This window comes from Sander vitreus, chromosome 4, assembly GCF_031162955.1.
Source record: "Sander vitreus isolate 19-12246 chromosome 4, sanVit1, whole genome shotgun sequence".
In the NCBI taxonomy this organism is placed as follows: Eukaryota; Metazoa; Chordata; class Actinopteri; order Perciformes; family Percidae; genus Sander; species Sander vitreus.
This window is the reverse complement of record NC_135858.1, coordinates 26,626,273-26,636,436: the sequence shown is the minus strand read 5'-3', so window position 1 is coordinate 26,636,436 and position 10,164 is coordinate 26,626,273. Positions and strand designations below refer to the sequence as shown.

Sequence of the window (10,164 nt, the reverse complement as noted above, 5' to 3'; positions counted from 1 at the left end):
TGTGCATGAGCAGTGATTGACATGCAGTTAGACACCCCCCTGGCCCTGATTGGTGCATCTGAACAGGGAGCGGTGGATTTTTACAAATCGCACTACAGGCTGTAGCTGGTGCCAGAGGAGCCAGATTTTCTTTTTTAAATTAACCGTTTCATGTAGTTCTACTCGAACATAGGGTCAGTTTCAGCAAATATGACAGAAAGTTAGTTTTATAAGTCTTACCTACTGCACCTTTAAGTACAGTTGAGTAACTGTACTTGGGTCATTTCACCACTGCTCTTTCTATAGAAAATCAAGCAACATCACAGCTTAATCAGAACATTTAAAAATGAGCAATCTAAATCATTATTTACCCATAAGGAAAACCAAACAAAATAACTTGTTATAAAGTGAAAGAAAAGTCAGGATTCATTCTGAAAGCCCCAAATCTGCAACAACTGACAGGAGCAGCAACAAGAGAGTCACTGACAGAGAAACAAGACCGTTGAAGCCTTAAACATTTTTATTGGCAAACTTTTACAGGACGTTCTGCATCAGCCTGGCAGAACATCAGATCTGAGACCAACAGGCAGAAAACACATCTGTTACAGTCCTCGACCTAAACACATCAAAAATAAACTATTCTGAAGAAGCTTTGAGAAACTCAAAAGAACAAACCCTCGTTACGAATGAAACTATATTACATCGTCTCCTGGTTCAAAAAACTTCATTTCATCACTTTCTAATTAGGAGAGAAAAGTTCAGCCGCGTTTCTAAAAATGGTGGACTTATTACTAATGGCGTTTTTCCACTGCTAGTACCAGCTCTACTCGGCTCGACCGCGGTGCCCCGTCCTCCATTTTTCCATTTCAGATTTAGTACCGCCTCGTGCGTGAGGCGAGCTTGGCTGGTCGTCATAGCGTCGCCGCAGTAAACTGCCGTGACGTAACGCGCCACACACACACAGAACGCCAGAAGACACATTTTGACACATTTTTTTTTGTGTGTGCATCCACTCGGCTCTCAAAAACCGTTAAACACACGCAGCTTCAGTCTATAAACAGGAGAAGCCTAAACAGTTTAGAACAGCCAGTGTCCAGGACGAAAGTCAAACCACTTTCTGTTCCTGTGAGTTTACGAACTTTACTTTTGGCCTTTTTCCACTACATGGTACCTGCTCGACTCGACTTTTTTGGTTTTCCATTATGAAAAAAAGTCCCTGGTACCTGCCAACAGGTACTTTTTTTTGGTACTGGTACCTGCCAACAGGTACTTTTTTTTTGTACTGGTACCTGCCAACAGGTACTTTTTTTGGTACTGGTACCTGCCAACAGGTACTTTTTTTTGTACCACCTCCGTCGAGGTTCCAAGCGAGCTGAGGCGATACCAAAAGGTGACGTGAAGACCTGCAGACTACTGATTGGTCGGAGAGAATCGTCACTAATCACTGCGTCATCATTGCTAGCGACAGACGGGGGTGTCCTGAACAAACCCGCCATTTTTAAATAGTTTAGCCAGTGGTGTGTTTTTCTGGCTGTGGCAACAGCCACATGCCGAGAGTCAAAAACAACACACCTTCGACGTTCTGTGTGTTTGTCGCGTTAGGTCACGGCAGTTTCCTGCGGCGTCGCTATGACGACCAAGCCACGCTCGCCTCACGCATGAGGCGGTACTAAATCTGCAATGGAAAAAGGCAGAGTCGAGCCGAGTTGAGCAGGTGCCATGTAGTGGAAAAACGCCATTTGTGTCGGAGTCCTGCCAAGGAACTTTAAACTGAAAGAGCTGCAGCGACTTTTAATTAAGACATTTTAACCCTAATCAGGATCCACATTTTTTTAGCTTTTAACCTCCTGATAACTTCCATCATCTGGATAGACAGAGCAGAACTGACTCCTGCTGCTGGTCACTTATCTGTAATCTAACTGTCAGATATTTAAACATTTACACAGATTTAGTGGTGGCTGATGGCTTTTTTTCAAGGCATGTTTGGGGTTGCTCAGCCTCTCTGAAGCCAAAGATTTGGCGTTTTCTTCCCATCGTACTTTCTACATGTACTACTCCCTAAAGTGGAGTTGTGTTTTTTTTCCCGTCAGAAGGGGCACAGGCAATTTGGTACTAACTATATGGAAATATTTTGAGAGTACACATTGTCAATATCCAGTTTTCAAGATGAAAGTTAGCCTCTTGCTAGTAGTTTAACTGTATAGTGTGGAGTTAACAGTTCCAAATCTGCTAAAATCTTAGAATCTGAAAATGATTTTTTTTTTTCCTTTAATAAATGCAACTTTATCATATTCAGGTTAAAATGTGGATTTGTTCTCACGAGTCTTTCTTCTGAAATTACGAAAAAAAAATTGTAGCGTGCCTTTTTACAACATCATTTACGACGGATGTCCAGAGTCTTTTATCCCCAAGTGGACCTAGTACTCCATCATACGTCCCTACAATTAGTACCAAATTGCATAGTTCTGTCCAGAAACCTTCCTAAGATTTAAGACATTTCATCTCAGTTCCTTTCTAGTAAATTACTAGAAAAAACACTGGACTTCAGGAAAACAAAATGTTACCCAAAAATGAATTCTGGAAGCTGCTACCATCATCAGGAAGGTGATGGTAGCAGCTAGGTAGCAGGGTGGTTGATTTTGAGATCCAGCTAACCTGAGACGCACCACCATCGGGGGGGCACGTTCAATCTCAAAACAGTATGCACCGCGTTTCCTCAGAACCGCGTGAAACCGTGTGCAGCGAGCTTTAAGGTGTGTTTTCTCCCGTTTGGTGGGTGTGTCAGAGATGTTATCCAATCAGCGGCGGCTTTTCGCACACAACAACCACCGTTTCGGTTCAAATAAAAAAAAAAATTGCGACGTTTTCTCGTGGCTGAACGTGTCCCAGGGGTAAAAACCAATGCAGATAATCATGTGATCAATCAGCTGCGGGCGTGTTATTAGTCTCACTTTCAGGGGAGCAGTTCTGTGTTGTGAGGCGTTTCTGGGCTCAAATTAACTCATTTCTGGCTCAAACTGATTTTCAACATCAAAATAAGAATTTAAAATAAAGCCCTCATTGGTTTCCCTCCAGTTACTGATGTCCTACAATTCCCAGAATCCCTTTTAATACCCCCCCCAGAGATGAGGGCGGGACCTCTGTCCTGCTCTCTGATTGGAGGTGAGCCTGTTCTTGGGCGAGGCCTACAAAGTCTTAGGGAGCCGATAGGTCAGATCGTCCGACTTCTGAGTGTCCTTTCAGCAGGCCGAGCCTCACCACCACGACCCGCCTCTTCTTCTGCTCCGACCCTTCCTCATCATCATCCTCCTCTTCATCATCCACCTCCTCCCTCTCCTTCCGCTTCCCTCTCTCCTTCCTCTTCTCCTCCTTCCTCTGCTTCTTCGCCTTCTTCTTCCTCCTCTTCTTCTCCATCTCTGCCTTTTCCTCCTCTTCCTGTTGCACTTCTACCTCTACCGCATCCATTTCTTCCTCCTCTACCGCCATCTCCATTTCCTCGCCTTCTTCCTGATCCTCATCCTCCTCCTCCTCCTCTTCTTCGTCATCGTCGTCGTCGTCCTCCTCCTCCTCCTCCTCTTCATCTTCTTCCTCCTCTTCAATATCCTCTTCCTCCACGTCAGACATCTGTTCTCCTTTCATCTGCCGTCCATTCTGTGTTAACTGACAGGAAAAGAGCACAAAGTTAAGAAACAAGCATGATGTTCTCATCTCAGAATTTGATAATCTCCCAAAGAGTGAAAAACTCTGGTACTTCACGAGAAAAAAAACCAATAACAATCCTCTCTTAGAGGTCTTGTGACCCTTTGAAGGTTAAGCGCCTTGGTTTGGGAACCACTAGCCTCAAGGTGCTGAAACACTAGGCAGACGGAAAGAACTAGTGTCGATGAATGCCGACTGTGTCTTAGCCAAAAAGCACTTGAACACAACACTAAGAGTTCAGTCGACACGCACGTTCTGCGCCTGCGTGTGAAGAAACAACTCTCCACTCCGGCAGGCGGCAGTAACCTATTTGGCATTCATAAAGTAAAACCGCTGTGACGAAAGCGGACACCGGGAGATGGCTAACCAGACTGTCCATCTCCCGGGCTGTCATCCGTTCTCTCGGCAGAGAACTCTCCCTGCGGTGGGGAAGTGGGTGGGTGGGGGTGGGGGCTATCTGGTGATAGTAAGGTGTATTCCTACACTGTGTGAATTAAACAATAAGTTTTTTAATTTTACTAATTTAGTGGGCAGGCTGGCCAGCTGGCTAGTTAGCTGTATACAGATGTAAATCTTTTGTACATCTGCTGGGCACCATTTGCAGTCAGAATGTTTAAATTAAATATCCATCTTTTTCTGTAATAACTTTTTATCTAGGTTTACACATCTCCCTGCTTCTGATATGCTTAGAGTCACTTCAATTCTCTTTTCTTGTAATAAACGGATTCTCCATTTATATAAGGTTTGCACCTTTATGTTGAAATGTTTAGTTGACACTGGGCAACCCTGTCAAAGTCAAAACATGTAGCTGTAGGTTTGAATTAAAAAATGCACTGAGACAAACTGATGTTAGCCTGCTTGTACATAGTCAGAGCAGGCTAAGGTCCAGGGAATGGCTCGTGTGCCACAGGCCTCGTCCACACCTGGTTCTTGGTTTCATTATTTTTTTAATTGCTGTATTGTTAGTTGTGTCTGAGCCCGGCCCGTGGGTCAAGTTCGGGCTCGGGCAGAGAATCTAAACTCTACTTGGGAGGGAAAGGGACAAAAAGGTGAGCAGAACTTAATGTATTTTGCTGCTGTTATCCTGACTCAGGGATGCATTTTACAAAGTCTACAGACTACCACGTTGTTGTTGTTGTTGTTGGCATTAAGAGTAAAATACTCCCTCACTGTGCAAGCCTTTTTCTCAACGTGTTGTTGAACTCGTGAGGAATCCATACTTGCCGTGTTGCTGGAGGCAGCCATGTTATTTTTAGATTTCTACGCAAATTATTTGTGTCGACGCATTTACGTAATCGATTACGTCGATGAATCGTACCAGACCTAGTGCTCAGTTCTCAGGCTAGCACCAACCACTGTGCTGAGGGAGAGAGGTCTAGTCTTTATAATAAGTTGTACGGTATTGGACATTATCGTTTTCTTTTCAGCCAGTCAGAGTGATTCTTCTCGCCGACGCCGATTTAATCAACTGAGAGAGAAAAAAGCCAATGGGGTCGACTAGCGGCGACAGTGCGGGGCACACCGCAAAAACAAGGGTGACTGGCACACCTGAATGTCTAAAACCTTCAATCAAGTCTCAATGTTCACTGACTTCAACACAAAAAGGACTCCTAAATCCAACAAGCCGTTCGATGAGTACAACTGTATACTTCCTTTACTTTAGATGTTCATTTCATCTTTATTTGCTGTCGTTTTGTCTCCCTATTGTTAATGAGATACTTGTAAACCTGTAATTGGTTTAACATGGGTTAACATTCCTTCTTCTCCTGATCCTGTTTTTTGGATTGATTCATTGTGACATTTGCATTGTGCAAACACATACAAATGTCTAGCTGCCGCCAATGTATGTGTAACGTAAGTTAGTCGTGAGCCCTGCACCACCAGCACCACCGATCATGATACTCACTGTCTTCTTCTTGCCGTTTCGGAGCCTGTGCAGCAGTAACCTGACTGTGTCTTTGTTCTGACACAGTCCCATGGTGTTGAGGGCGTCAAGAGCAGTGCCAGAGCAGCCCTGCAAGCGCAGCTCTGCCCCCAGAGCGGCCTGCAGGAAGTTGTTCTTCCAGATGTTCCTGGTGAAGAGCGGGATGGAGAGCGCCAACACAGCCCGGCGCTCCAGCAGCGTCTGGGCCTGGTCCTCTGACATCTGGCTGCACAGAAAAAAACAGAACAGATGCTCATCAGATCGTTGACGCACACCTGGCCAGATTTTGATCCAAGGACCCCATGATGAGGTCTAAGTAGATCATTTAAAAAAAATTATCTAAAAAATTAATTGAAATTAACCTTCTGCATTAGCAGGATTCCTCAACTGTTTTACTAGGCCAATGGCCCATGTTAAAGTTTTGTGGACTGTGAGACTTACTTGCTGCTCTTCGAGAGAGCGGTGATGTCGGGGAACAGCGCGGTGAGGCAGGTGGTGACGAGTGGAGCTTTGTCCTGGGCCCAGTTCAGACAGCGCCGCCAGGGGAAGGAAGACAGGGGCTTTCTGTTCGACACCTTCTGATGAAAGGGACTGTCTGTCTGCCTCGTCAGCGCCTTCATCTGTACCGTCACCAGGACACACATCATGCCACGATTACATAACAACGAAGAAACAAGTGCTATGTGCCTTATGAAGACTTAAAGCTGGGTATATTTATCCTGATTAACAGGTTTATCAACCAGGAGGAGCTTCTGTCCTCACCTCCTCTTTCAGCTGTTTGCTCCAGAACTCCATCATGGGCTTCCGGGCGCCTTTGGCAGACCAGAGCATTTTGAAAGCAGACTTGTAGCAGGACTTGCTCACCAGCAGCGCCGCTTTACTCTTCTTCCCCATCCTGCGACCTTTCTTATTCTTGTCTTTCACCACTGACTGCAGTCACCCACACCAAGGACACAAACAGCAAAACATCAAACATTAAAACGTCTTAATGCATCCCAAGTGTATGAAACATGACCATATCAATGGTTTGTGTGCAGACTGATAGCCCTCTGTATATTATAAATACAGTAGAGACAATCTGAGGCCTATATGGCAGAATCGCCTGGATTGTGATACCACTGTTCAGTATATCGCTGTTGTATCAGTTACACACACATACCCGTTTTGTCTGAGGCGGTTTCAGCCACAGAGTCCTCTTCCCGCTCTGTTTGCGTTTGCATTTGTTCCTGATGACCTGCGCACAGGTCTCGCAAAGGAAGGACTTCTCGTTCACTGTGGCGTCTGGGAAGACCCACTGCACAGTCTCCGGGTTGCTGAAGGTGTACACTGCCCTCCGGTTGAACCTGCGGCCCTGCCGCTCGAACTCAAACTTACAGGTGGCGCAGTTCTTGTCCTCCGGCCGCTTAGGACGCCGGCGGCCACATCCCATTGCGGGACACATGGCAACAGCAAGTTTAGTGGTATCTACTTCTTGGGGATCCTCTTCGGTCTTCGGTGGAGAAGACACCTCCACATCATTTCCACCGGCGCAGTCCACTTCGGCACCCACGGCCTGTTCGGGAAGCTCCACTGGCAGGGTGGGCTGCCCTGGCGAGCGATGCTCGGGTTCAGCCGCTGTCGTAAAGCTTTCCTGCACGGGGACTCCATCGTCAGCCGCCGGTGTAACCGAGGAGGAAGACGCCTCCGTCGAAGTTAAGTTACTGGCCGCAGTGTGGGCATAGTCGTGCTCGTTTGGTTCGGATGGGGGACCAGTTTCATTATCGTTCCCCGCGTTTGTCTCGGCGTTTTCACTCGCCATAATGTACGAAGGCTCTCGGGTTTGAGTCAAAAGTCGAAATACGCAGAAAGATAAACTCTGTCAGCGAGCATCACTGCTCTCAGAGCAGCAGGCTAACGGTTACTTACAAGCTAACACTGAACCCTCCAGAAAAAAACAAAATAGGATTTCCAGGCAGATGTTTCAAAGTTAAACTCTGCTGACCGCTTTAAGCGACGTGTGCAACCAAGTTTTTTGAATATTACAAAGTGGCGGGGACAAAATATTGTCCGTTTTGTAGTATGAACAGTTCCAGAGCAGATTGAAAGAAGAGGAGAGCTGTGACCAACAGGATGTAGCCGCTGATAAACAAAATAGTTTCCGTTTCTGTTAACCGACAGGCTGCTGGCGTCCCCACGTGTTGGGAGGTAGATACTACATGTCTCTACAGACAGACAGACAGACAGAAGCACAAATATTACACACTATGTTATTTTACTAGTATAAAAACTGCTGTAACAATTAAGTCATATTTATTATTTTATTCACATTTATTAAATCTGAACACTTAATTATTAAGTCGGTTTAATTATTATAGGTTTTACATTAGCACAGAAAATAAATTCCTACTACTATATTACTATTATTAAGAAAAGTGATTGTTTTAAGGTCACTCCAAACTTTTTATGACTTTGTATTATGATCTCAATATTTATAAAATCCTTTTTACTGCTCTGAATATATACAGTACACTGATCAGTGGTGTAAATGTAGCAACAATTCAATTCAATTTTATTTATAGTATCATAACAAGAGCTATCTCGAGACACTTTACAGATAGAGTAGGTCTAGACCCCACTCTATAATTTACAAAGAACCAACAATTCTAGTAATTCCCACAAGAGCAAGCATTTAGTGTGACAGTGGCGAGGAAAAACTCCCTTTAAGGCAGAACCTTGAATGGTGAGGAAAACTTCCTTTTAGGGAGAAACCTCAGACAGACCCAGGCTCTTGGTGGGCGGTTGTCTGCCGGCCGGTTGGGGGTATGATGAACAGTGGCAAGTATAGTCATAATAAAGATAATGGAACTATGACTAGAAATAGTAGTTTTAGTAGTTCAGGGCATAGCAGGGTATAGTGGGGCACTGTAGGGTGTAGCATGACGTAGCAGGGCACTGCAGGGCTTAGCTGGACGTAGCAGGGCACTGCACGGCATAGCAGGGCATAGCACGGCGCCTAGCAGGACCACGGCGACAGCTGCAACCATGATTTAGGTGCCACCCTAAGGGTGGGAAAACTTCAAAAACTTTCCCAAAACTTCAGGGAAAACTGCGGAGCTGCAGAGAAGCAGAGATAGGGAGGTGGCGCGCCGTGACTGTGGCTGCACACTCTCCCCCGCCGGTCTAGGCGAACGCTGCAACTCCTCACTCCCTAAATAAGCTTTATATGAAGAGAAGCAGAGATAGGGAGTGGGCGCGCCATGACTGTAGCTACACACTCTCCCCTGCCGGTCGAGGCGAACGCTGCAACTCCTTACTCCCTAACCATGAGCTTTATCAAAGAGGAGAGTTTAAAGTTTACTCTTAAATGTGGTGAGGGTGTCTGCCCCCTGAGCCCAGACTGGGACCTGGATCCACAGGAGAGGAGCCTGATAGCTAAAGGCTCTGGCTCCCATTCTACTTTTAGAGACTCTAGGAACCACAAGTACCTCTGCATTCTGGGAGTGCAGTGCTCTAGTGGGACAATAAGGTACTATGAGCTCTTCAAGATATGATGGTGCCTGACCATTTAGAGCTTTGTAGGTCAGGAGAAGGATTTTAAATTCAATCCTGGATTTTACAGGAAGCCAATGCAGAGAAGCTAATACAGGAGAAATATGATCTCTTAGTTCTTGTCAGCACACGCACTGCAGCATTCTGGATCAGCTGGAGAGTCTTAAGGGACTTATTTGAGAAACCTGATAGTATGAAATTACAATAGTCCAGCCTGGAAGTAACAAATGCATGGACTAGTTTTTCAGCATCGTTTTGAGACAGGATATGCCTAATTTTGGTAACGTTACGTAGGTGAAAAAAGGCTGTTCTTGAGGTTTGTTTTAAGTGGGCATTAAAGGATATATCCTGATCAAAATAACTCAATGACAGTAGTGCTGGAGGCCACGGCAATGCCATCCAGAGTAACTATATCTTTAGATAATGAGGTTCGGAGGTGTGTAGGACCTAGCACAATAACCTCAGCTTTGTCTGAGTTTAACATCAGAAAATGTTAGGTCATCCAGGATTTTATGTCTTTAATGCATGCTTGAAGTTTAAGTAACTGCTTGGTTTCGGCTTGATTGATAGGTATAATTGGGTGTCATCCGCATAACAGTGAAAGTTAATTGAGTGTGTGGTGGAAGTTTTCAATGCAGCAGGTGTAGATGTTTTTAAAATAGGAAGGTGAAACAAAATAAGGACAGTCGAAGACTAAACCAAGTTAGGTTTTTGTATTTTATTATAAACTTGCAAGTTTACAAGGAAGCACACGGTTCACAAAAGGCACGCATGCTTAAATGTAAATTTGCCATCACATTTCACTCTTTTGATTACACTCTAATCACAATACACAAATTACTTTTATGATTATATATATTTTTGCAAATAGCGTCTTCCATGGTCTTCCATTGTCAGAGGTTCGTCCACTAGCACTTGACAAATCGTAGGAAACCTACGAAGTCTTTACCACTGTTTCGTGTGTGTAGTCCCTTTCTTGGCTGTTCTGAGCCTCTGTAAGAAAGGAGCATTTAATCATACCACTTTCCTAAGTC

The 10,164-nt window shown here is 44.9% G+C and overlaps 1 protein-coding gene across 1 annotated transcript; it reads right to left on the bottom strand.

Moving 5' to 3' along the window:
- Positions 1 to 481: 481 nt before the first annotated feature.
- Positions 482 to 7,721, bottom strand: LOC144517238 (uncharacterized). The gene is made up of 5 exons (XM_078249229.1): positions 6,762 to 7,721; positions 6,365 to 6,532; positions 6,044 to 6,222; positions 5,585 to 5,828; positions 482 to 3,639 (listed from the first exon to the last, which is right to left on the bottom strand). The coding sequence occupies exons 1-5, from the start codon at positions 7,398 to 7,400 to the stop codon at positions 3,175 to 3,177; spliced, it is 1,695 nt and encodes a 564-aa protein (XP_078105355.1). The 5' UTR covers positions 7,401 to 7,721; the 3' UTR covers positions 482 to 3,174.
- Positions 7,722 to 10,164: the final 2,443 nt, after the last annotated feature.

Coding starts and splice junctions, on each gene's coding strand:
- LOC144517238 (XM_078249229.1), bottom strand. CDS start 7,400: ATGGCGAGTGAAAACGCCGAGACAAACGCGGGGAACGATAATGAAACT. Junction 6,223..6,364: donor GCAAACAGCTGAAAGAGGAG/GTGAGGACAGAA, acceptor GTGACGGTACAG/ATGAAGGCGCTGACGAGGCA. Junction 5,829..6,043: donor GCTCTCTCGAAGAGCAGCAA/GTAAGTCTCACA, acceptor TTTTCTGTGCAG/CCAGATGTCAGAGGACCAGG.